Here is a 27,955-nt window from a genome sequence, read left to right on the forward strand (position 1 = left end):
TTATTTGCTTTCTTTTTGTGCTAAAGAATAAAAAAACAAAATGCGACTAAAAAAATAATTTACATGTAGGCTAAACTGGTACATAATCCGTGTTAAAACAGTAATGACTGGATTTAACCTCATCATAGTTTATGGGGAGTGTGATCTGCTTCTTCTCTTGAATTCATTCATATAATAGTTTTTACGGGTTCGTGATTCGGTTATTTTAACGACTCTATAAATAGTCGGGGTGGATGTCCCGTGATGCAGCGCGGCCAGCCCGTCCGGACCGGGTCCAGACCGACGGCAGTGATGGCGGCGGCTCGGATCCTCCTCACGTAAACACCGCCTACCGTAGACGCTCCGGGGCCGAGATCAGCTCCGAGCCGAGCTTTCTGCGGGGAAACTCGACTTGTTAGCGGCACTAGAGCCATGGAGGAGCAGCCCGGCGGAGCGGGAGCAGCCGTGTCCCCGCGGCCGCAGCACGGCGCCATGCTGCCGCAGCCCGGGGAGCACGACGGCCCGCGGCCGCAGCAGCACTACACCGTCCCCGGGATCCTGCACTACATCCAGCACGAGTGGGCCCGCTTCGAGATGGAGCGGGCTCACTGGGAGGTGGAGCGGGCCGAGCTGCAGGTCAGTGCCGGGGGGGGGTTCGGGGGAAATGTGGGGGGTTTGTGTGTGTTTTCTGGAGCTGAAGCTCCAGGACCAAGCTGTCAGGGGGGACTGGAGTTGTAGTTAGCCGCTAAGCACGCACTGCTGACGGGGGAACCAGCTGCTGCTGCTCCGTTAGCTCCAGCCTCCTGCTTTAAGCCTGATTTATGGTTCTGCGTTAAATCGACGCAGAGCCTACGCCGTAGGTTCTGCGTCGATTTAACGCGGAACCATAAATCAGGCTTAAATGTTATTGCTACTAGGGCTGGGTATCGATTCAAATGTCAAGAATCGATTCGATTCCGATTCTTAAGATTCAGAATCGATTATCACGATTTGATTCGATTCGATATTGATTTGGCTTAGTGTTATTTAAAAAGTTTTTTGAGCTGTTGCCTGAATTATGACTGTAAAATAACTAGTGAAATAATAATTTCACATTAATTATTGTGAAATAACTAAGAAATAACTCAAACAGGCCTTTCAATATCAATTTAAAGTGCAAAAAAAGAAAGAAATTGCAGTTCATGCAGTAAACAAATCATTTTAGTTTATCTAATTTATTCTGTCACCACGCACACATATTGCCATGAAGCACCTGGCATTTTTCAGAAGTGTCATGACAAACTGTGGAAAAAAAATATTAAAAAAAATCGATCTTTAGACATAAGAATCGATTTTTAGGAATTAATATGAGAATCGATTTAGAATCGGAAAATCGTTTTGTTTTTTTTCAACACAGGCCTAATTGCTACTTGTGCTCTTTAATCTCTTGATTTCCTTATCACTCCTTATTTTCTGTAACCCAGCAGTCCATTTTGATTAACCACGTTTAATTCTGTTTGTTCACAGTCCTAAAGCCTGAATTATGGTTCTGCGTTAAATCGACGCAGACCCAACGCAGAACCATAAATCAACCTTTACGCTGCTTCCACCAACTTACGTTTTTAAGGCTGATTTATGGTTCCGCGTTACACCAACGCAGAGCCTACGGCGTAGGGTACGCGGCGACGCTCACCGTACGGTGCACGTCGCCGCGTACCCTACGGCGTAGGCTCTGTGTCGATTTAACGCAGAGCCATAATTCAGGCGTTATGGACCAGTTTCTGGCTGCTGAGGGAAATATAAGAGGCAGTGCCAGCTGTTGTGGTCTGTCAGCGTGACAAAGTTAGCTGCATTTGTGGTGGTGTTAGTCTCAGGCCTATCTGTCTCTCACCCGGACACACACTATAGGAAAAGTGCTCAAAACCTCCTTCCACACGTGCAGGGTCTGTTTGGGTCCAGGACAGGGTTAGCAGAAGTCCAGAAGTGATTCTGTGGAGCTATGCCTGCCATCACCTGGATTTACCTGAGCAAAGAGGAATAATATTGCAGTGATTATTAGTTATTTACCCTCCAAGGGTGCATTGAACAGCCTCTCTACCTTAAACAGTGTCAGGATGTCAGACACATCCTGTAGTTTGGGGGGAAAAAAATGTCCCTGTTTCAGAAGGTCAAATTATTGCTCTGCAAAACAGCTGACAACATGGATGAACCTGCTACAAAAAGGTTTTTAATCTGCTACCCAGCATGAAGATTGGACTGTGGCTCTTTGGAAGACGGTCACGTGGTCTAAGTACAGATTTACTTCAGACTGACAGGGGCATCAGCGTAAGAAGAGTGCTGGATAAACTGATGGGTCCACCATGCTTTGTACCCAGTGTGCAAACCTTTGGTGACCGCATCACGATCACGGGTTTCATCGGTTGGCCAGACCAAAGTTCAGCTATGTTATGCTGCTGAACCTGGAAAAAAAGCCAACCACCTAAACAAGCAGTCCCCGACGCCCATCAATGGATTTTATTTTTTCTTTCCCTAAAGTTACTGGCATACTTCAAGATGACATTCGTCACATTTCCATTACCTTTGAAATCCCATTAATTGGAATTGTGAATAGAAAATATGCCTAATAGAAACAATTTTGTCCACAATGTTAATGTTTTTTTTTTTTTTTTTTACAAAACTCGCATTACTTTTTTTTCCTGGGCATTTTTAAAAAGGAATATTTCACACATTACACAAATCTGTAGGTCACATGACTTACCAAAAAGAGTCACCTTTTTTCCCTGTAGGGATGGGCTCCCTTAGTCATGATATGCAGGTTAACAGGACGAGTTACTGAGTTACTATTTTGAATCAACCACTCCTACAAGAAATGGTGGACAATAAGCTCCTAGACATTTCTGAGACGTGGCTGGCTCCACATGTAAGGGGCTTGCCTTGCAACAACTCCACATCCTTATGGAGCGATAATTCAATTTTATTTATATAGCATCTATTACAACAGAAGTTATCTCTAGGATCTTTCCAGAGACCTAAAACATGACCCCCGAGCAATTATTACATAAGCATAACATAAACAATGGCAGGTAAAAAAAAAAAACTCCCCTAGTGGGAGAAAAACCTTAAGCCAAACAGTGGCAGGAAAATATCCCCTTTTAGGAGGGAAGAAACCTTGAGCAGGACCTGGATCATAAGGGGGAACCCTCCTGCTAGAGACCAGCTGGGCAGAGCAGGGAAAGAGAGAACAGACAGAGAATGAAGAACAGAAACATGTACATAAACAGTAACATGATGATGGAAACAATCATTTTTCAGTTAAGTTTTGTTGACATTTAGAATTATTGCTTGAAGTCTTCTGACTCCCATTGATTTATTCGATGCTATCCTGACTGGAAATTCCCACTTTCTTTCTTTTTTTCGGGTCGGAAGTGTGAGGTGTGGTGCTGTGAATCCTTTCAGTCTGAGGTCTGGTGGTTGTAAACATAATCAGGGGGGCACACATTTATCCAACCATGAATGGATAAGTTCATCAGGCACCAAACGTTGGGGTTGTTCCTGACAAACTGAGCTCTGTGATTGGATAATGTGATCAAACTGATTTGAACATGTCTTTTATGACATAATTGGGACAGATTTTTGCACTTGTATATTTGTATCAATGTTGTAGATATTTTCTACAAATTCAGACAGTTATGTGCGTGTTCAAGGTGTTTTACTCATTCACACATTAGAGTGTAAGTCGTCGCACCAGGATTCACTTGTTCCTTGTATCAACACGTTCAGACCCAATGACGCGTTAAGCCGCGTTTATACTTGCAGTTCAGAACGCGTACGCGAGACGCAGGATACGCGTGACGTCACGTCTCGCGTATCCTGCGTATCCTGCGTACATTTGACGCGTCGACGTGCACGTTCTCAAAAAGACACTGAACGCGTACGCGACCTGCAGTTCTCGCTCTGTCTGCTAGTATCGCTGTTCCCGGTCTGATCCCGGCTGGCACGATTATGCTGCTCTCCCCTGGAGAAAGTTCCCCGTGCATATATTTATGCAATATTTAACTTCCCCCCAGGGTTTCCGTTGTCCGGTAAAATATGCCGAAGTCCGGTATTTTATAATCTCTCCGGTCAAAATACTCACTGGTGCTGCGGGACTAGAGTCCCCGGGAGTACCGCGGATGGCGAGCCCCGGCCGCCGAGCCCCGGCGACCGAGCCCCGGCGGAGGTACGCGCCGAGCCTCGGTGCCTCCCGGAGCCGGGAGGAAGCGGAGCCGGGAGCCAGGAGTCAATTGACGGGACTTATTTTATTTTAAATACTCTGTTTTTCAATAAAAATACTATTGAATGACTTGGAATCATATTAGGAACAATACATTTTTTGACCATGTTAATCTTTCTTATATATTGACATCTACTTCTCCATATGAACCTAAAATTAACTGGATTTATTGTTTCGTCATTCTTGTTGAGATGGGTGAGGAGAATGCTGGATAAATTAGTCTGGAAAGACTATCCACTTTTGATAATAAGATAAGATAAAATAGTCCTTTATTATTACTCCCTCAACGGGGAAACTCACGTAGCAGAAGTACACACACACACACACACAGGGAAGGGGGTAAAACAGTAATATAAATAAGTAATACACATTAAAAAAAGAGTAATAATAATAATAATAATAATGTTGTGGTTTTCTTTAGCTTCCTTCTAGGCACCCAGAGCTTTACAGAGATCATTATTCATTCACACACATTCTCCCCGGTGGTAGCTCCGTCTGTAGCCGCAGCTGCCCTGCAGACTGACGGGAGCGTGGCTGCCATATCGCGCCAAACGGCCCCTCCGACCACCACAAACATTCATACACACTCATACACATTCACACGATGTTATAATCTCCTACATCATCCAATATTGTCCTGTAAAAGTGTTCGTTTTTCTAATCTGCTACCGCTGCTGCTGCTACTACTTCTGCTACTTAATATAAGTAGCTTTTCCAACTGTTGCTCTGCTTACTGCCCCCTATCGGTCACCATCGGTATGACAGGCTCTACTCGGGTGGTACGCGACGTACGCAGTGGAGCATGAACAGACACAAAGCAGGCTACGCAGGCTACGCAGGTTACGTGCGTAGAGTATATTTCCGGCTTTACAAAGCTCCTGTCACTTATCTGCCTACATACACGTCACCCCAACGTTGGCAACATGTCTGTGACTCTCCAGTAAAATGAAATGGATTTTTAAAATGTCATGTAGCTTCTCTGCCATCCTGGTCATGGTAATCCTGTAAACAGAGGGGTTCTGGGGGAGTTTTCATGGGGCCACAAACACCCAGGTCCTGCAGTGAGGATTTTCAGGAGCAAGACAAGTCTGTTCCTCAGGTTAGGGGCTTCAGCTCTAACAAGCTTCTAGGTGGAGGTTGGAACTGGTCAGTGCTGATTGGATGTGCTGTTATTGAGCCATCTCAGTCTTCTCACTCATCGCTGCCATCGCAGCGTAAACAAACAAACGAACGCAGAAACCATATCAGCTCCTTCAGTGTTTCCTCATTCCAGTTTTCCAGTTTTGTTTTCCCTTTGCTTGCTTGCTTGCTTTTTTTTGTGATATTTATTGGCTGTTGGCAAGCAGTAAAAGTGGTTGTAGTAGTAATGATAACGATAAAAACTTGAACAGAATTGGCAATTAGAGTACATCCTTTCTTATGCACCAGATTTCAGATCATTAACTTTTATCATTTGAAAAATGAAAGTATATTGGAAAATAAGACATGCATTTTTTTGTTGAAACAGTAGAAAAAACTGATGTAGTTTAAATGCATCATGTAGCTGTGAGTTAATATGTTTTTAATTCAAAACAAGAAAAAGACAACAGAAGGAACAGAAACCAAAAGGTTTGGAACAGTAAATGTAATCCAGCACTTTTACCAGTAAAAGTTAATGTATCGGCCGATGCTATAGAGGCCTGTTCACACTTGTTATGAATATGTTGCCCAGTGTATTTATACGGAGTTGGACATATGCATTATGTATACACAACATGTTAGTAACTCGAATAGAATACTTATACCAACGAATACTTTGCGTGTTGCCAGTATTCACTAATTATGCCCAGTGACGGTTTGAATTATCCACCGCACATGTTGGCGTGTCACAGACCTATCACCTGTTGTAACCTGTAAACACGCTGCCACTTGAAGCCAAACAAGACATGTCAGAAGTTGCAGTATCAACATCACCTCATACCAAAAACATCAGACACTGCCAAGAAGTCTCCTGGTGAGAAACGTTTACCGTCACCCTCTGATAGGGATGACGTTCCGACGCCTCTCGTGCATCATCAGCTGAATCAGCCAGGCTGCGTCTGTGGCCTCCACTTTCTCTCAGCCAATGGAGCTCCACCATGAGGTGGTCATACAAGCCTCACTCTCAAACCGCAGCACAGGCAGCCACACTTCGCTCCAGGGATGAGCAGCACACGTGTTTTAAAATCCGTTCATAAATGGAAAACAGCAGCTGGTGAAGAAAACCTGGACGCTGGTCGAGCTGGAGGAGTTGCAGCGCTTTTATTTTTGGAACAAATACCGAGCGTCCAGCTGAATCTAGCGACGCTGTTCAAACCTTCCCTTCAACGTCTCTACATATCTGCCCAGTACTACGCTGTCACACTGATGTACGCTCACACACACACACACACACCGAGCTCAGCTTGTTAAAGGGACCATGAAGCTCGTAGGACCAGGTGATGCTGATGTTGTGGAACTAGTACGTATCTCGGCCTTGCTGGGTTCTGCATCTCTCGGATGGACATCTGCTCACCCTGTAGTTTTGAGGTGACACATGTGAACAAGCATCAGTGATCACATAACTTACGGCTCACATATGCGGGACATATGAGCCGTATGCTTCTATGACCTATGCTGGCGCGCTTCATTGCTCTCTTCACTTTTGCAAAACCTGCCCATAACTTGTTTGATGTATTTACCTATTTTATCATAAGTAGGCATAAGTGTGCTAAATCATCCAGGTACGGCAGGCTTTAACACCCGATGACGTGTAAGACGTGCCAGAGTCCATTCCCACTCATTAGCAGAGTATTGTCTGTGACTCTTTCCTGGCCACAGTAGTTCTTTATGCCCCCATTTGGTCAGGGGTGGTATTGCAGTGTAGAGTGGTTTTAAAATGGCATGTTCAGTGTTGCGAAGTTTATGAAAGTTAAGGAGATAAAAATAAAGTTGGCAGAGCACACCACTGCAAATGTTTTCACGATAGTCTTTATTGTTGCTGATTTTAGTTCTTAGGGCAAAAAAAGGTAAATGGGTGAGAGTTTTCCCCTGGACCCTCGGTTACCTCCTCCAGAATGTCCTACTGTAACTTCAGTGTCTGGTGAATCCTGTCTCTTCTCATTCAAGGTCTTCTTTGTGTCTCTCCAGGCTCGGATAGCGTTCCTGCAGGGGGAGAGGAAAGGTCAGGAGAACCTGAAGAACGACCTGGTTAGAAGAATTAAAATGTTAGAATACGCTTTAAAGCAGGAAAGGTAAGACACTCACAATGAGCCGTGTTCTGTTTAGAGGTGTTTTAATGTTGTTTCAACCCTTCTGCATTTCTGGAGTAACGGGAAGGTTTGACATGTGCTTCGGCAAACTGGATCCTATATTAAAAATGTTACATCTGCATTGTAATGTAGCTGCTAGTCTGTAAATGGTCAAAAAGAAGTCCAGAAATCCTGTCACAGAAAACAAGACCGTAAGAATCAGAGTGGAAATGCAACACACAGCAGTTTAACGAACCGTGAATACTGTGATGGCAAATTCTGATAACAGAAATTAAAACCTCACTTAGAACACATTAAATAACTTCATTTGTAGTAAATAACTGTGTACGAAAGCAGAAATGAAGAAAAAGTCCTTTTCAAAATTATGTAAGTAAAAGCAGTTCTCGCTTGAAAATTGTTTAGTTATTCTTGATTCATTACAATAGATCAATTACAGAATCTATTAATTGCCACTAACTGCAAACAAGTAGGCTACATTTAAGTTTCTAAAAAAAAAAAGTTTTTTCTAATGGCTTATTTCAACTGATGAATACAACTACACTAATTATTAGGCTTTGGTAAGTAACTGCCTTTTAGTTTCAAGTAGTGTTCATTTCAGAGTAAAATAATAAATTATATGAAAAAGACAGATTGCATAGGTAGTGCTGTAGCACTAGAGGTTCTTGAGTAATAAAACAAAAAGGCTAAATGTGACAAATCTCAGGGAGTATCATTAAACACTGTGCCATCACAACTTTATTGTACATAATTTCAACAACATCTGCAGTGATGTCGATGCAAAATATGAAGCTTGCACAAAATAAAACTGATCTCATGAACACGTTTCTCTGTAGGGCAAGGCAGGTTTACTTGTTCAGCACATTTCAGCAACAAGGCAATTCACGGTGCTTTACATGATGAAAAGTAAAGAGAAAAAGTTAAGAGAATCTACATGATGGCGTTGCATGCTTGGGCTCAACTGTCTGCAGCAGAGGTCAGAAACCCCCGTTATCTGATGCTGCCGGTCTTTTGCAGAGCTGGTGCCGGAGGGTTTTCTTTTTCTTGACTGTTCAGAATTAAGTGAAGCTGCGAGCAGCGTTGATCAGGCCCTCGCACCTATGGCCACCACCCCCAGCTGCCGCCACATTCCCCCACTATTTTGTGTCACATACACTTGTGTTTGATTAAATAAGTCCCATGTCAACGTCATGACAGCCATGCCTTCGAATGTGCACTCCTCCATATTTTTTGTGAGACATAATCAACTTAAGTACGATATCTGACACGTCTTGATCATTCTGAGAGGAATGATGCACGTGAGTCTGAAGCGAGGTACGTCCTTTCACCACAAGGTGGCGCTATTAGCATTAACACCTATGAGCATATGGATCTGTTCAGTGCTGGACTCTGATCAAACACAGAGAGTCTGAGGTCTCCAACGATGCATCCCAGACCTATAAGAGCTGGGTTGCCATGGCGAGTCACCGGCAGCACTGCCACATTCAGTCCAGAACATTTATTTATCAAAACAATGCTCTTTAAAGGTGTGAATCATCAGCACCTGTTTCATCAGACCAAGAGAGGAAAGTTTGTAGAAGCAGCAAATCACTTCCTGTTGTCCGTTAGGTCCAGGGTCACAGCCACATTTACTTTTAGTTTAGTGATATCGCCACTAATGGCACTTTTCCACTAGTGCCTTCTCGGCTCAACTTGCCTCGGTTTTGCGCTTTTCCACTAAGGGTGGAGGCGTGCCGAGTAGATACTTTTACCGTATCTATTCTGCCGAGGTTCTAAGCGGCTGAGTCGGCTGTATCTGACGTCATCGCACTACACGCCACCGATTGGTCGGGGCCGTCAGGCGTCTGAGTCAGGATGAGGACGTCAGTTGAAGAGCGAGTCTGACTGCAGCTTCTTGTTCATTTTATTGGACCAGCATTGGCAGCACAGAAGTCTGTTTTATGGTCCAACTCTGAGGTGCAGATGTTCATAAACCTGGTGCTGAGGAGAGAATTCAAAGGGATCTAGACGAGGCGATAAGGAACAAAAAGATCTACCAGAAGTTTCTCAGTCCATAGCTGTTCGCGGCTTCCAACAGACTTTTCAGCAGGACTGAGACAAGCTAAAAAAAAATTTTTTAAAGCGTTGCTGCTGAATCTTCTCTCACACTCATTTTTTAACTTGATATTGAACACAAGCCACAGACCCAGCAGCACATCTATCTCCTCCTTTCTTCTTCGTTTGGGTCCCACAATCAAGTTCATCACAGCAGCTTCGCTCCAACTGGATTGTAGTGGAGCATCGATCCATCTTTTCACACCACCCTTTACAGAATACTTCCACATTATCTAATCCACAATGTTGGGAAAGTAAAAATAGAACAGCACAACATCCCATGTCCTCAAAATGTCACCCTGTGGCCCAGATGTGTAGAAACAATCACGTTTCCTCTTTTCTTTACATGCTAAAGACATTTTTTCAATGAAAATTCACCTAGTTTTAGTAAAGTCAGGGGCCAGCAAGGATTCATGATTTTATTCAACTGTTCTTGATTATGCAAATTTCAGACCGGTCAAAATGATCGGTTGTTCTCAGGATATTGTATCAGGGTAGCTGGGACTGAGGTTGGAACTGGAGGGTTTGCAGATTTTTTTAAAATATAAAATGAAAGGCTTAATTTTAAGTCGGCAACAATACGGCATGGTATTTTGTGATGATGGTATTCAAGAAAAGCATTCTACCCTCACTTGGTGGTGGCAAGCAACATGCGTGGACACGGCTGCCCTGTGGCATACTGGTGGTACCATGGCAGTCAGTCTACCCCCAAAGTCAAAATATTCATAACCCCTGGAATCAAGGAGATGGAAGTGCCTTGCCCAAATAAAAAGGGAAGTGATGGAATAGTATCTGAAGCACAAATCTTACAGTGATTGGATAACCTGCTCTCCCACCTGGGCCACTGCCGCCTTTTGTTAAATAAATGTTAATGATCACATTGCCTAGCAAAGGTCGGGGGTAAACAAAATGATAAAAGTGAATATACAAAGGAGTTGATGTTGTCCCCTTACGGACGGGAGACAACACTTCCTCATCCTAAACTACAGGAACAACACAGCTTTCCTATATAAGACGGTATGCATGACATACTTTGAGGGAAATGCATTTTGCATGTTCTTTTATTGGAGCTTTTTTGGCATGAATGCGTTCATTGACTGTGTCATTTGTCCGGGAACGCAGAACTGAATGCAATACATTTATAGTTAAAGAATGTGAACTTATGTGAGGTCCTGGAACAGGCTATGGTCTGAGCCTGAGCACTGAAGGTTGTCTTGGCATCGGTATGGGACTTACTTAATGCACGACAGGAGGATGTGACTGTACAGAACACTGTAGGAGGGTCAGTATCACTATAAAGGGCCTTGGAGACTTCCTGACTTTGAACACAAAGAAAAGATTTTCCATTTAACTTAGAAATGGATGTTGGTCACGTTCCAGCCCTTTTAAAAAAATAAATTATAAACATAATGTACAAGGAACTCCAAAACATGTCCACCCTGTCATGGACAATATGGAAGTGGAATAAGTACATTTTCATTGCAGGATGATTATAAAAAACACATGTTCATAGAGAGAATCTGTCCCTTTCTTAACATATTTTTCTTAGATAAAGGGATAAAGACAATGGGAAAACGTTTTCAATGATATTACCTCAAAATAATTGTTTCCCTTAAAATATGTGATAGTTGTACTAATAGTTTTGTTTAAAATATATATATAGTCAGGTTTAAAACCTGACTGCAAATATATTTGATCAAACTTTTCAACCAAACAAAACCTTATTTCAAATCATCAAAATTGCTAGTTTTATTAAAGGTATTGTGACATAATTTTTAACATGCTTTTAACACTATTAAAGAACATGTAAACAACAATGAGGAAATGTAAAAAGTATTTGGATACTGCGTCCACTTTTTGCATTCACCAAAGTTAGCAGCGCAGCATGAGGGGTGTCAAGTTACACTCAAAGAAAATGGTGTAAATTCACGTCAAGAGACTTGCCATTAGGCAAGGCACGTTTTATTTGTGTAGCACAATTCAACAGCAAAGAGATTCAAAGTGCTTTACAAAGACATTTAAAACGTCACATAAATAAAACACATGATTTAACATTTAATCAAAAAGAAAAACAAAAGAACAATCAAGAAAATTCGTAGTTACATTGTAATCAAGTTTTGAAACTCAATTTTAAAAGTATCAGTGCAGATTTGGAGCATCTGAGAACAGGTGTGTCTTCTACCTGGACTTAAATAAACTTGAGTGTTTCAGCTGATCTGAGGCTTTCTGGGAGTTTGTTCCAAAAGCTGAATGCAGCTTCTCCATGTCTTGTTCTGACTCTGGGAACTGATAAAAACCAGATCCAGATGACCTGAGGGGTCTGGAAGGTTCATACTGGGTCAGGAGGTCCCTGATGTGTTTTAGTCCTAGACCATTCAGAGCTTTATAGACCAGCATCAGAACTTTAAAGTCTGTCCTCTGAGGGACAGGCAGCCAGTGTAAAAACCTCAGATCTGGACTGATGGGGTCCAGGACTCGAGCAGCAGTGTTCTGAATGAGCTGCAGTTGTCTAACTGACTTTTAAGGTGGACTGTAAAGATGCTACGCTCATTACACTCAAGTATGTAAATGTTTGGTCATTTTTACCAGGACCTCAGAATTTCACCATTTAGTAATATGTTCATGATGATTGGGTGACTTTGATGGGAACACCAAAACATGTTAGTGATGTTGACCCGGGAACGTGGTACCTGGGGGGCCATAGCTGCAAGGGCCTGATCAATGCTGCTCGCAGCTTTAATATTTCTTGTTGCTTTGGGCCCCCATTAAGGACATGAATATTATGATAATGTGTGATGTCCACATGTGTATGACTGGAGGATCATGTGCAATATCTGAGGGGCTACTTGGAGTCCAAGAAATACGTTTATTACCTGCATATGACAATAACATTTAAAACTAACAGTAATCATCACAGAACAGGCAAACTCTTCCTTTATTGTCAGTACGGCGTGACTTCTCACCACCAGTTCAGGTGAAACCAGAAACGGGCAGCTGGCTGCTCCTCGCTGTGTCTGGGCTCCATTCAATCTGGCTGTAACTTTTCTACTCTGGGTTCTAGTCATAAAATATTCAGTCTGTCTTCGTTTTAATGTTTGGCTTTTTGTCTGATTTTTATTGTCTTCTGTCCTTAGAGCAAAATATCACAAGTTAAAATATGGAACAGAATTAAACCAAGGAGAGATGAAGATGCCAAGCTTTGAATCAGGTAGGTGATGCACACAAGAGCTTCATACTTCCTGTCATCTTCCTCTTCAGACACGTACCAACTCTTCTTTCATTAGTTGTCATGCACTTTTATTCTGTTTTATTAAAACATTTTTCTGAAATGAATCAGAGCAGACCTGGGAAGCGGGCCGGAACATGTCCACTTTATCTTAATTACACTTAGCTGTTTTCGCGTGGCTGACTTAGCTTACGCTACTTCTGCAGGGATCCACCGTTGGCCCAAATAAAGCATTTTTATTTGGTGTCAGAGCAGAGATCGGTACAAACAAAATAATAGAAGAACTTCCACCTTAAACACAATTATATTCTCTCATGAAGTACTGAGTCAGGAAAAGAGAGCACTGTTAGTCAGTGGGTCTGTTTCTTGAGGAATCGATCAGTTTCTTTCATTACACAAACATGGCAGTGTGCTTCTTCACTCAGGATTTGTGTTTCTGTCCTTCAGACACCAAAGAGTCGGAGGTCTCTGCTGTTCCTGCCAACAGTCAGCTCACGTGGAAACAAGGACGGCAGCTACTGAGGCAGTAAGAGCACCTGATGTTGAACCAGAATTTAACTACGTTGTACATCTGTCAAGCTACAACCCAGTAGTGATATTTAAATGTTAAATTCCATTGTGGGAACGATTTAATATTAATTAAACTATTACATTTTTTTGAAGCCTTAAAATTAAATGAGTGCCCATCACAAATGATGTTTTGAAAAATGGTTTATCCAGTGGAATCTGATGTAAGTGTTTGTTTTTGTGGTGTGTTCAGGTACCTGCAGGAGGTTGGGTACACAGACACCATCCTGGATGTCCGGACTCAGAGGGTCCGCTCGTTACTCGGCCTGTCGGGTTCGGAGCAGAACGGAGCCATGGAGAACAAAAACCTGCAGCACCTCATCAACGGGACAGAGCGCTGCAAAGACAGCAAAAGGTCGGGTTTCCATGACATAACACAACTTGAAGATGACGTTTGTGAAAGACTTCCTTCTAAAAACCAAAAATACATAATTGTACACAAAACTCAACCTGTAGTGGCAAGCGAACATTAGTGAAACCTGTTTTAATGAACTGCTTTTCTGCATTATTTTTCCATAAAATGGGATCTGATTTTCAAAATGTAAAGCTTCCTGTTCAGAGGAGGTCTGTCCTGATGAGGGTGATCTCGGGGGCGCACGACACGAGCAGAAGTAGTTGATCTGCAGAAGGCTGGAACTTCATCTCAGCGGGTTTAGCCGTTCGTTGGTCTACTGAGAGACAAACGATGCTGAGTCCTCAGTGAAGTGGAGAAAAGCCCATGAAGATCAGCTGTTGGCGGGTGTAGATTTTCAGACGTCCAGGCTTTAATCATTAAGTGAAAAGATTACAGTTTACCACTATCAAAACATCATGCTGCTAGTAAAGCACAGTGGAGGGACCATCATGATTTTAACTTCCTTCAAAACCGGTCAACTGTCTCGAGACATGGACGGCTTACAATCCTCAATTCCTCCTCCAGGGTGATGTCAGGATGTCTGTCGTCCAGCTGAAGCTTAGTGGAAGTAGGGTGATGTACCAGGACAATGAGCCTAAATGTGGTAGTAAATCAACCACAGAATGACTTCAGAAAACTAAAATCCCCCTCCTGGAGTGGTCCAGTCAGAGTGCAGACCTGAACCCCAAAGAGATCCTGTGGAATGATCTCCAGAGAGCCGTTGCCAGCAGACGTCCTCCGGGAAGGAGCAGCGGTCCAGAACTCCCCCTGAGAGTTGAGCAGCTCTAACTCAGACGTCCTGAACGATCTCGTTGAAGCTGAAGAAGGTTCAGCCAACCAGTAACTACGAGACCCGTGGCTTTCTCCTCCCAGACTGTGAATGTTAGATGGATGTGTTCAGTGGAGACAGGAATGATAGCGGTTTGATTTTAGCTTTAGCTTATCTATTACCTATTTGTCATGAAAGTTACCCAAGGTCACATCAATAAACTCATGCAGAAAAGCAGGTCATTCAAGAGTTCACATACTTTTTCTATTTGTTTTTTTTTTCCCTGTGTATGGGGGGGTGGTACACACAAGGTTGTGTGTGACCTTGTGTGAATTTGTGTTCAGGATTCCGAGTGACGATCTGGAGACGTTCAACTTCCTGGAGAACGCCGAGGACAGCGACGAGGATGAGGAGGGAGACCTGATGGATGACATCAGCACAGACAAACACCACCGGGGCAAAAAACACAAGACCAAGGTGCAGCGACAGCAGGCGGCTCCCCTTCTGTTGGGTTTCTCTGCTTGCTTTTATTTCCTTCTTTTTTTAAATTTATCCCTCCAGGACATTTTTCTTCTGTTCTGCTTTTCTATTGTTTTTTTTTTTTTTTTCTTATTCTCTTCCAGGTTGGGAACGAGGGCTTAGCTTCGGAGGATGATGCTGACACAGAGGAAGCCCTGAAGGAGTTTGACTTCCTGGTGACGGCGGAGGACGGAGAAGGGGCGGGTGAAGCTCGGAGCTCTGGAGACGGGACAGAGTGGGGTGAGATGTTCATCAGTCGCTGCTGAGGAGATCCTCAACCATCGCCTTCATCTCAGCACTGCTGCACACCGCCGAGCAAATAATCACACACACACAAGTCACAGGGCACTGAGCTTCTACATGACACTCCTAAACGTTGTCATTGCAGCCACTTCCTGTCCAGGAAATGTCCGTGCCGGAGGAACTGGCTGCAATGACACTGTTTAGGAATCGGAGGACATGACTGCTCTTTTGGCTCCTCTGTCATTTTAAAAGTTAAGCACAGTCCTTTAATCAGTTTGATTCTGAGATAAAGGGACCAATATTAGGGCTTTGGCGCCATCATTTTAATGTTATATATGTTTAAAGTGTGGGCTATGCTATGCATCAGTGAGAATCTAAAAAAAGGTAAGTTTGTAATAGTAAGTTCTATTAGCTCTAATGAAACTAGCTTTGCTTAAATACTAGATCGCTTCTTTTAGGACATGTGATTCCATGATGCCGGCTACACATAAAGTAACCTGAAAGTGCCCAGTATAAAAACAAGGTAGATTTTACATCTAAATATGATACATTCCAACCCTGCTTATAATTTAGATTAAGAAAAAAACAAAACAACTACTGTATTAATCCCTGAAGGGAATAATACTTGCCCTCAGGGATGTAATACCACTTTGTCGCTCTAGTGGAGCACGTTGTTGTTTTCTGCCAGCGACTGACACGTGCACGTTTCTGTGAAATGCTGCCCCATGTGGTCAGACATGGTGTTGCTACAAAGAGCAACTTTAAAGGGGACCTATTATGGCATCTAATCCCTATTTTAAACAGGCCTTGAATGTCTTAAAAACAAGCTTTTGATTGTTTTTGCTAAATAAATTAGAAATTCAGCTGCTAAACCTTGTCTTTATCTTCCCAGTCTCTAACCTCCTTATCTATGCAGGATTCTGAGTGGGCGGGGAGCCGTGTCCTAACTGCATGCGATGCGAGCGTCGGTGATAAAATCAATTCCATTGCTTTATTTTCTATTGGACTGTCCTAACTGGCCGCAGCGCGACACGGCGCGCCGTTTTGAGCTGAACATTTGTCAGACGCCCTGCTTCTATTTTCTTCCTGTCGCTCACGTTGAAAGCCGGTTGAAAGCGCTGTAGGAAACAGTCATGGATGAGGAACGGCTGATCCAGTTAGTTGAAATGAGAAGTTATCTCTATGATACCTCCTTATTTCACTACAAAAACCTCAATAAAGTGACAGCTGGCTGGAGGGAGATGGACAGAGAGCATCCGATGTCACGCAGTGCTACGCGATGGTCGGACGCTCATGCAGTTACACGGTTTCATAGTTGTGGGCGTGGTTTGCATTTTGGTTACGTAACGAAAATGCACAGAATCTGAACGGCTAGTAGAAGCCTCATCACACTGGATGGCTCATCCGGGCGGCTGTACAGACACTGCAGAATCTGGTTGCTTTCCTCCTTCTCTGAGTTGGCAGGCTGAGGGGAGACCACTTTATATATGTTACAGCAAGAGAAAACGTGTTTTTCATAATAGGTCCCCTTTAAGATGCATCAATTTAAGAAAGAAGGAGCAGTCTGCCTCCCCAGGAGAGACGACTTGCTTCTGACAGGGCGTATCTTGTCATCTGGAGGATAACTTTGTTATTGAGTTACCTTTGTGACAGAAAAGAGTGATGTTTTCTTCTTTCTTTACTTTTTTTCTTCCTAATTTTGGAGAAAAAGAAACTTCATCCATATTGTTATTCTGTAATAAACCCGTTTCTTGAAAAATGTAGCTGATATGTTTCATTTGTGATCAGCAGGATGTTTTATGGGTGGAACTGAATGGCAGCATGTTTGTCTCTGCAGTGGAGCCGCTGCCGTTTCCTGCCGGTGGGGGGAAGACCTTCCTACTGGGAGGTTCAGACGACGTGCTGGAAAGTGTGCTGGGTCTGGGCGACCTCGCCGACCTCACCGTCACCAACGACGAGACGGACTTCGGCTACGATGTGAGACGAACTAAATGCAGCTGTATTCTATCAACTGAGGCGGCCACTAATAATGGTGATGTCACTGTCGTCACGCTCTCCCCTCAGATGTCGACCAGTAAGGACTCTTCGTTCAGGAAGACGTGGAACCCCAAGTACACGCTGCGGAGCCACTTTGACGGCGTGCGAGCACTGGCCTTCCACCCCGTCGAGCCCTGTCTGGTCACCGTGTCTGAAGACCACACGCTCAAACTGTGGAACCTCACCAAGACCGTCCCTGCCAAAAAGTAGGTTCCCTCCAGCCTAACCCTCCAATCCTGCCCTGAGAGACAGACGTTGACCTGTAGTTACTCAGAAGCCACGTCTTTGTCCAACACTAAAGGCGGGAATATACTCTACGCAGGTGGCTGCGTAGCCTGCGTAGCCTGCTTTGTGTCTGTTCATGCTCCACTGCGTACGTCGCGTACCACCCGAGTAGAGCCTGTCATACCGATGGTGACCGATAGGGGGCAGTAAGCAGAGCAACAGTTGGAAAAGCTACTTATATTAAGTAGCAGAAGTAGTAGCAGCAGCAGCGGTAGCAGATTAGAAAAACGAACACTTTTACAGGACAATATTGGATGATGTAGGAGATTATAACATCGTGTGAATGTGTGTGAATGTGTATGAATGTTTGGTGGTGGTCAGAGGGGCCGTTTGGCGCGACATGGCAGCCACGCTTCCGTCAGTCTGCAGGGCAGCTGCGGCTACAAACGGAGCTACCGGGAGGATGTGTGTGAATGAATAATGATCTCTGTAAAGCTCTGGGTGCCTTGAAGGAGCTATATAAAACCACAGCATTATTATTATTATTATTACTCTTTATTAATTTGTATTACTTATTTATATTACTGTTTTACCCCCTTCCCTGTATGTGTGTGTGTGTTGCTGCTACGTGAGTTTCCCCGTTGAGGGAGTAATAAAGGACTATTTTATCTTATCTTATTATTATTGCTTATTATCAAAAGTGGATAGTCTTTCCAGACTAATTTATCCAGCATTCTCCTTACCCATCTCAACAAGAATGACGAAACAATAAATCCAGTTAATTTTAGGTTCATATGGAGAAGTAGATGTCAATATATAAGAAAGATTAACATGGTAAAAAAATGTATTGTTCCTAATATGATTCCAAGTCATTCATTCATTCATTTGCAAGTCATTCAATAGTATTTTTATTGAAAAACAGAGTATTTAAAATAAAATAAGTCCCGTCAATTGACTCCTGGCTCCCGGCACCGCTTCCTCCCGGCTCCGGGAGGCACCGAGGCTCGGCGCGTACCTCCGCCGGGGCTCGGTCGCCGGGGCTCCGCCGGGGGTCGGCCGACCCCCGGCGGCCGGGGCTCGGCATCCGCGGTACTCCCGGGGACTCTAGTCCCGCAGCACCAGTGAGTATTTTGACCGGAGAGATTATAAAATACCGGACTTCGGCATATTTTACCGGACAACGGAAACCCTGGGGGGGAAGTTAAATATTGCATAAATATATGCACGGGGAACTTTCTCCAGGGGAGAGCAGCATAATCGTGCCAGCCGGGATCAGACCGGGAACAGCGATACTAGCGGCCAGAGCGAGAACTGCAGGTCGCGTACGCGTTCAGTGTCTTTTTGAGAACGTGCACGTCGACGCGTCAAATGTACGCAGGATACGCAGGATACGCGAGACGTGACGTCACGCGTATCCTGCGTCGCGCTTACGCGTTCTGAACGGCAAGTATATACAGCCCTTAACACATCTGCTGGCTGTCGGACTGATGAAGTTCAGCCATGCAGGAGCTCCATCTCACCTCCATCCATGTTCACAGTAACAGACTACACTCACACGGCAGGTCTTATTGCCAAAGATGTGTGTGGGTGAGGGATCAGGAGTGGAGGATCGAGGCAGGACCAGCTTCCTTGAAGCAGGTTTCATCCAAAAAATAGTTTTTACGACAACACCCTGAGTACATCCAGAAGCAACGTGTTGTTCAGCACCCTGCTCAAGGAGACGTGAGGGATCGGTCCGCTGTCCCTCAGCTTGGAGGAGGACGAACTCCTCTGTTTTCTGTCTCTCACCATCTTCCATTCCAGCAGTTATTTACAGTCTTTCCACAGCAGCTACTCGCATAGCCAGGGAGTCTGATGTATGAGACGTTAACGTCCACAGAGCAGATAATTCAGCCCAAAAAGAGCCACAACTCACTTCCATCCTGACAAATCCACCCCATCACAAAAGGAGATTAACTGTTTGCTCAAAACACACGGTACTTCAGACTGATCAACACGGTGATGGGAAAGGTTAATTAATGACAAATCCTCCACAGGAATCCTCTCCAACAGCGGCTTCAGCTGCTGGAAGTGACTCCAGAGAATTGTTTGAAATTTGTGCTGACTTGTCACGTTAGGATTGGAGTGGCTGTGGCTCTCCACTGAGAGTTACGCAGTTACACAGCAGAGGAGTTCTCCATAGTCACTGGCACTGATGCAGCTGCATCCATACAAGAAAGGTGCTGATGTTTGAAAGCCAGCCCTCATCCCCCTGAACTTAGGGTGGCACATTAAAGACAGCTAGAAGTTAACCTGCATCTGAACTAAAGTGTCAAGAGGCGAAAGGGAGATCTGAAAGAAACTGTGATTAGAGATCAAACTTAATTTCTGATCTCATTTGCTGGAAACACCAGAGGATTAACGGCATCAGGGTCACTTACAGAGTTACGTGCCAAGTGTTCCCCAGTCCTCTTGGATCTGGTTCATGTGGATGTTTCTGCATGTTAGCCCACATTAGATGTCCCTGGTGCACACAGGTATTCATAAGTCACCTTTGAATGTAGCCATGTTTTCTAAGCAAGAGGCCGGTCTGGAGGAGCAGGTGATGTTCAGCTCTGTGAGTTTGTAGACCAAGTGGTGGATCCATCCACTCACTCGTCTATCCCTCCTTCTGGATTACTGACTACCGGACAAACTGACCACAGTTTGTAAGACTGAACGGTTGTGTGTCTGACCAGGTGGTCAGCAGCACTGGAGCACCACATGGAACTGTACTCTCCCCCCTCTTCTTCACACTATACCCCTCAGACCTCCAGTACAAGTCAGAGTCCTGTCGTCTGCAGAAACACTCAGATGGTTCTGCAGTTGTGGGGTGTCTCGGTGATGGACCAGAGACTGAGGACAGAGAACTGGTGGACTGTTTCTGTCATGGTGGGAACAATCATCTCATCTCGAATGTGAACAAGACAAAGGAGATGATTGTGGTTTTAGGAAACCAGGATGAAGTTATCAATGGAGAAGAAGTGGTGGAGTATAAATACCTCAGTGTTCACCTGGACAACAGACTGGACTGGAGATGCATCACTGATGCTGTTGATAAGAAAGGACAGATCAGACTTTACTTCTTGAGGAAGTTTAGGTCCTTCTGTGTTTGCAGCAAGATGTTGAACATCTTTTACCAGTCTGTTGTGGAGAGTTCAGTCACATCTGCAGTCATCTGTTGGGGAGCAGCAAACTGATAAAGAAGGCTGGTTCTGTTCTGGCTCCTCTGGAAATGATTGTACAAAGGAGAATACTTCATAAAATGAAGATCGTTGACAACTCTGAGCATCCTTGTCCCGACACATTGACTGAAGATACTCTGTTGCTGAATCAGAGATTAAATTGATGCTGAAGTGTTCCTAGTCTGCCTCAGGTGACATGCACCCACACCAGATGGACCGCATTTTATTTTGTTTTCTTGTTGTTACAGAAGTTCCACTACGAAGGCCTAATTCAGTTTCCTCCCAACATTTCATGTTGAAGTTTGATCTTGGGCTCTAATCTCAGCTGCTGTCTCTGTGCATTTCTGGCACTTGTTTGTGTATTTATTTAGTTATTTATTTCAAACATGTAGAATAATTGAAACCCTAATGGCTGTTAACAAACCTCTCCTCTGAAGCTGAGGAGAGTCTTGCTCCTCTTTTCCTGGTGGGAGTCCCAAACACAGCAGGTGATTGTTTTTCATCATGAAGGAGTTTCTGAGCGGGACTGAGCTCTTAGCTGGAAACCATCCGGGTGATGAAACTGCTCCATTGAGCACAGCGTGAAGGATTTATCAGGCAGAAAGACTCTGGTTTTTACAACATGAAGGGCTGTTTAGTTTTACGTCTTCAGCTCCGGTGTGATCTGAGCATGCTGGTCTGTTTTTGTGCTGGTTTTAATCGATTAACTCTCAGGACTCAATGATGCAGGTTTCCAGGGTGACCAGAGATCGATGACAGGATCAGCTGCCAGGTTCTCTCTGGGTCCGAGGAAAATCCTCCTCTTAATCCTCCTAGGTTCTTCAGTATTTGCATAACATTTTCTCCTTGTCACAGCAGTTCTTTGATGGTATTCAGCCAGACTTCAAATACAGGCATATCACTGATTCACGTAAATCCCTGTGAAGGGATTTTCTGCTGCTCGTGAGCCTTATAAGAGCTTTGCTTCCACTTTTGCTTTCAGAACACCAGCAGAGATGATGAACACGCTGTTAAAGTTGATGATGTGCTGAATAACGCTGTGTCTGTTCTCTTTTTCAGAAGTGCCTCTTTTGATGTGGAGCCCATCTACACATTCAGGGGTCACGTGTACGTATCTGAGCCCTCGCCACACATGTTCTCAGTTAAACGTCCCACGTCATGTCATTTAGATCCTTGTTAATATTGATCAGCACCGCAACAGAGTCATTTTACTTTGATTACGACTCAAACTCTCCACCAGTCAGTTTGAACTGACAACGCATGCTGGAAGGAGAAATATCATAAAACCAAGAAAAGGAAGTCCAGTCTTCTTTTTTTTTTTTTTTTTAAGTGTTTGAGGATACCCACACTTTAATTTGAAGTATATAGTTTGAAAATCTTAAATGTGTTGGGCTTGATTTATCCTGCTGCCTGCGCGTCCAGCTTGGTTCTGTTCAGTTAAACTCATGGAAACTGCCCCGTAAGAGTCTTTGTACTAACGGCGACTCTGTTTTCAGCGGTCCAGTGTTGTCGTTGGCGATGACTGCGAGCGGTGAACAGTGTTTCAGCGGCGGCATCGACTCCACCATCCAGTGGTGGAACATCCCCAGCTCCAACGTGGACCCCTACGACACCTACGGTACCGTTTACCTGCTGTCCCAGCCAGGACTCCCGTTGCCATGAAAGGCTTTTCATACAATACATTTACCTCCAATTTCCCAAAGATGTCCACACATATAACTCATCTTTGAATTCAGTAAATCAGCCTCTAGATAACGTCCTCACTTTCCACACATTTTAGCTCCTCCGACATTCAGTTTTTGAAAATGTCATGAAACATCAATATTGACCAAAAAAACACAAGGCGAGTTTATTTGTTTAGCACATTTCAGACTGAAGTGGAGCTGCCGCACTTCAAGGTGCTTTTGTAATGAAAACATTCAAAGTAAAGAGAAAAATAAAATAAGATATAAAGAGATCTAGTGCAGTGGCAGAGTGAAAACAAGTTAGTTAGCTAGATTTACAGTGTAATACTGAAATTTACAACGTTTAAAGTTAAATTCAGAGTATTTTAAATGATTCAGCTGTAAACAAACAAGTTTTTAATCTTGATTTAAAGAAACAGAGTTTCAGCGTTCCTGCAGTTTTCTGGAAGTTTGTTCCAGATCTGTGGAGCATAGAAGCTGAGTGCTGCTTCTCCATGTTTGGTTCTGGTTCTGGGGACACAGAGCAGACCTGAGCCCGGAGACCTGAGCGGTCTGGATGTTGCTGTGGTCCAAAAACAACTGCTTCACTAATGTTTTTGTTCAGCTGAAGATAATTATGGAACATTTTTTTTATTTTATTGAACCTTTATTTCACCAGGAAACAAAAACTCGTTGAGATTAAAAATCTCTTTTACAAGAGGGTCCTGGCCAAGACAGGCAGCAACACAGTAACATGACATATGACACGACACATAACAAAACAAAACACTGTTGACATTACTCATAGCATTTGCAGGCAGAATTGGACATTTCAAGATCTGTCAGGAGCGATTTAAAAGCATTAAGTGAGACCATCCACTCACTGATCTGTTCCCTCAATCTACTCACTGTTTGGTCTCGTTGTCTCCTGGTGGCATTGTCATGTAAAGCTGTGTCATCTGCGTAGTTATGGTAACTAGTCTTCTAAAGGTCTGACAGCATGATGTAGAGTATTTATCATTTTGGTGACTTTGACACGTGGAAACCAGAGAATCACTGAAGAACTCAGCTGGACTGACACATTCATTGATCAGGAAAATCTGTGATTTTATTCCCTCAGAAGCATGTAGGGAAGCCTACAGGCCTGCTGTGATGTCTAAAGACCCAAACTGTCCTGTATGATTACATCCCATGTGTGTCCTCCTGTGGTCAGATTCCAGCGTCCAGGCGGGGTCGTGGGCGGGGCATACAGACGCCGTGTGGGGATTGGCCTACAGCGGCATCAAGAACCGCCTCCTGTCCTGCTCGGCTGATGGGACGGTGAAGCTGTGGAACCCGGTGGAGAAGGAGCCCTGCATCAGCACTTTCAACGCCAACGCGGGTGAGAGCAGCTGCTGGTTTTAGGATCTGAACCTCTAAAACTCCCCAACACTTTCAGTACTTCTTCATTCCACCTTTATTTCATCAAGAAATTCAGCCTTCATTTTAATTGATGTTGAGACGGAAATAAACAATTGGTGATCATAGTTTTAAATTGGCTAGAAATGTTGATGACCTGACTCTTGTAACCAGGTGTATCAGAAGTATCGGTACAGTTGCCTGTTGAGATGTTTCTACTGTAGTACAAACTGAAGAAGAAGGAAACCCCACAAAACATCTTTCAGCTTCATTTTGAGGAGGAATATTTTCCCAGATTAGTCAAACATCCAGAACTGAGCAGCGAGAGTAACTGACTGCGTTTACATGCAGTCAATAACCCTTTTTAAAACCCGAATATTGTCAATAACCGGAATTTGCACGGCCATGTAAACATCAATAACCCCTTTTGAATAACCCAAATTTGGCCACTGGGTTACTCCTTTTAAAACACGAGTATTCGGTCATGTAAACGCCAAACGGAATATCCCGATCAAACGGAACAGGAATTTGTTTTCTGCTCATGCTCTGTTTGCAAGGAATCCTGGTCTTTTGAGTCCAGGAAGTTCTTATAAACACGGATAAACACAAGACCACGCTACACTTTTGGAGTGAGGAGGAGACTAATCACTTCATAAATGTAATGAAGGATATGAACATTTTGGCATTTGTAGACGGTAGAAAGTACGGGGATAGTGAGATTTACAAGAAGGTGAGCGAAATGTTGCGCAAAGCAACATTTGTTTTGAATTTGGATACAGGAAGAAGAAGCGGAAATGACGCTAATTGCGTCATCATGTTCTCCGTGTGTCGCTGGTTTGATCGGGATATCCCAAATGATTAATTACCATGTATACAGGGATAACCCTGTTTGCTCACGCATGGAAACGGAATATTCCGAATGTCTCAGTAACCAGATAACCCGAATTTTGACTGCATGTAAACGTAGTGACTGATCCCTGCAGTGCAACCTCTCAAACGAGCCCTGAAGGCTTCCGGAGCTCCGGAGCTACGGGCCAACGCTGCTCCAGCAGCAGTTTACCAGCGAGAGCTAATTTCTGTGTGTCTGCAGAGCACGGTGTCCCCACATCGGTGGACTTCAACGGCTGCGACCCCGCCCACATGGTGGTGTCCTTCAACAGCGGAGACGTGGTGGTTTACGACCTGGAGACCTCCCAGATCGCACTGGTGCTGAAAGGGCAAGGAGACAATGGTAAGAACAGTTCTGAAGCGACGCCTGCTGCAGCGTTGAGTGTCAGGGACTTGTCAACACATGTGCTCCTCCCCCCTCAGCTGCCCCGTGTTGGAATCATATCAACAAAGTGGTGAGTCATCCCACGCTGCCCATCACCATCACCGCTCACGAAGATCGACACATCAAATTCTTCGATAACAAGTCAGGTCAGTCTGCACGCCGGTTGGTTTGTCATGTTTAACAGTGACATCGACAGCATTTTCACACGATGTGAACGTGGAGGCGTGGAAGTACGGCTGGGCGATATGGACCAAAAGTCATATCTCGATGTTTTCTAGCTGAATGGCGATACTCGATATATATCGATATTTTTTCTGTGCCATAATTGGGGTTTCCCCCAAATCAATATAGAATAGCATCTCTGTTAGCTCAAAACAGTCAGTTTTAATACAAAGCCTCGTGCCAAATGTCACACAGGTACCTTTATTAACAGAGGTCTGCACAATATCAAAATGTATAAAACAAATGAAATAAAAATAAACTGCCTGCATATATAGAATAAAAATGCTTCTTGAATAAAATAAAACAAATATCCCTTTCCTGCATAACAATTAAATTAAAATACACTGTGCAATTAATACAATGTAGACAGTAACAGGCAGACTTTTCCACTGAGGTTGACAGTTGTGCAAATAACAAAACATTTGTGCAAATCTCAAATAAAACATTCAAGTCAATTTGTCACAAAATAAGCTATATCAAAATCATAAAAAAAAAAAAAAAAATGAAATCGATATAAACGATATTGTCTCGTACCATATCACGTTTGAAAATATATCGATATATATTAAAGTCTCGATATATCGCCCAGCCCTACGTGGAAGTGACGTTTGGAAGAACCAGAAACGATGACCGAGCCGTCGTCTTCTTGCTTTGGTGTGAACATGTTGAACTATCCGGGTCTCTGGTTATGAACCTTATCATCTCAACCATGTGACAGATACGTCCTCCTCTGTCTCTGAAGTCTGACCCGTCCTCTCCATTCTGCAGGTAAAGTGATCCATGCCATGGTGGCTCACCTGGACGCAGTGACCAGTCTGGCTGTGGACCCTAACGGGATCTACCTGATCTCCGGCAGTAAGTTCACACAGCTCCAAACACAAATGTTTGCTTTAGTGGCAAACGTAAAACCCACCTGTTTCTCCAAGCTCTTAAACATCAGTAGTTAGAGGGTTGTTTTATGACCACCATGTTGATTTCATGTACTTTTATTCTAGGAGTTTTTATCCGTATTGTCTTGTTTTTATCGTATTTCTACTTTTATTGTAGTGTTTTATTTGTGTTGTTATTATTGATGTGACATTGTCTGTGAAAGGTGCTATATAAATAAAACTTACTTAGTTGCTGATTCAGCTGCTGGCTTGTGTTTCAGTCTGGTTCTGGTTCCGGTGATGGGAAGATCTGATTTTAATGTTGATTTCAGGTCACGACTGCTCTCTCCGTCTGTGGAACCTCGACAGCAAAACGTGCGTCCAGGAGATCACGGCTCACCGCAAGAAGAGCGAGGAGGCCATCTACGACGTGACCTTCCACCCCTCCAAGGCCTACATCGCCTCCGCCGGAGCCGACGCCCTCGCCAGGGTCTACGTGTAGATGAGGAGAGGACGAAGACGACCGCAGGGCGAGAGGCGGGGACGAACGGGCTCGTCTGGGCCACCACAGCCACACTTCAGGTCTACTCAGGTTCCTGATCAGAGTTTATATGAATACTAAGACTGAAACAAACGCGCACTCAGATGGATAAACGGCAAGTCGTCTTGCTGCTGACTGAAGACGAACGACGCGGAGGCATTCTTTAAACCTGCAGACACACAAAGAGCAGCTCACCCGCACCGCATGTTGCTCTGTGGCGTCATCTCCCCCAGAGTCCTGACCTCAGCTCTGACCGCGCCCCACCGCCTCCTCGTAGTCGCAGTAGCGCCATCCTCTTATCCACACACGAGAAACGGCATTTGAAAGGGAAAAATCCCCAGAAACCACATCCACAGTCACGACTTTGGTGACTCCCTCTTCTCTGTTCTTGGCAGTGACGTCACATCCTCTTTCCCGTCGGTGTTCAGCACCCGTAGCCATGAGACTGTGCTGTAGGGTCAGCATGTGCTGTTTACACTACGTTTTTACTGCCACTGGAGATTCTAGCGTGTATTGGGGATCATTTCCACTCGTGTACGGCAGTGAATGGAGCCACAGGATGAGCATCAGTAGCAATGGCTGGAGCTGGCTGGCACAGATAAATATATCCCTAGAAAGAAGTAACACGTGCATTTATGTCATAGGAAAACGAGAATGAAAGAGATGACTGTTTGAACAAGTGTCGGCGTCTCGGCTGTAGAGTCCAGATGATGTGAATCTCCCAGGCTTTGAACCACGATGCAGAGTGAACGGTTTAGATATTTACGAGCTGTTTTATGTTCCACTTTAGGGATGCAGTCAGTTTTTTGGGCACTTCACGGACTCTTAGCGTCGGCTGTAAAACGACTCTGAAAACGCTCTTTTAGATGCCAACAGCATCACGATGTTCCAGCTGCTCTGCAGGAACGTTCCAGCGGTTCTGGAGACCCTCTACGACCAGTTTGTAGGACGCGTCGCAGCTCTGAGCACTCGCTCCTTTTCTGAAACACGGAGGAGAAACTGCAGCCAGCTCCGTTATCGTGTCAGATGTGGTTCTGGTCCGACTCTGGCTCTCAGATTTCTGAAGAGTTTGAAATGGTTCTCACATGTGTGACGCATCTTAAAATTGCCACACAAACACTCAGCTGCTTCTGCTTCAGATGAGCATTTATAACCCGCACACACCAAGTCATTGTATTGTAGAGTTGCCGGACCTTGAGCCTCACAGCAGAGGG

General features: G+C 44.2%; 1 protein-coding gene across 1 annotated transcript; it reads left to right on the top strand.

Annotated features, from left to right (window-relative positions):
- Nucleotides 1–162: 162 nt before the first annotated feature.
- Nucleotides 163–27,672, top strand: strn3 (striatin, calmodulin binding protein 3). Its single transcript, XM_061744477.1, has 16 exons — nt 163–615; nt 7,379–7,482; nt 12,726–12,799; nt 13,265–13,343; nt 13,578–13,739; nt 14,892–15,024; nt 15,171–15,306; nt 17,147–17,286; nt 17,374–17,552; nt 21,834–21,881; nt 22,271–22,392; nt 23,652–23,819; nt 24,927–25,067; nt 25,148–25,255; nt 26,100–26,186; nt 26,533–27,672. Exons 1-16 carry the CDS (start codon nt 412–414, stop codon nt 26,700–26,702), a joined length of 2,055 nt encoding a protein of 684 aa, XP_061600461.1. The 5' UTR covers nt 163–411; the 3' UTR covers nt 26,703–27,672.
- Nucleotides 27,673–27,955: the final 283 nt, after the last annotated feature.

The sequence above is a fragment of the Cololabis saira genome, chromosome 16 (assembly GCF_033807715.1).
Source record: "Cololabis saira isolate AMF1-May2022 chromosome 16, fColSai1.1, whole genome shotgun sequence".
Lineage (NCBI taxonomy): Eukaryota > Metazoa > Chordata > Actinopteri > Beloniformes > Belonidae > Cololabis > Cololabis saira.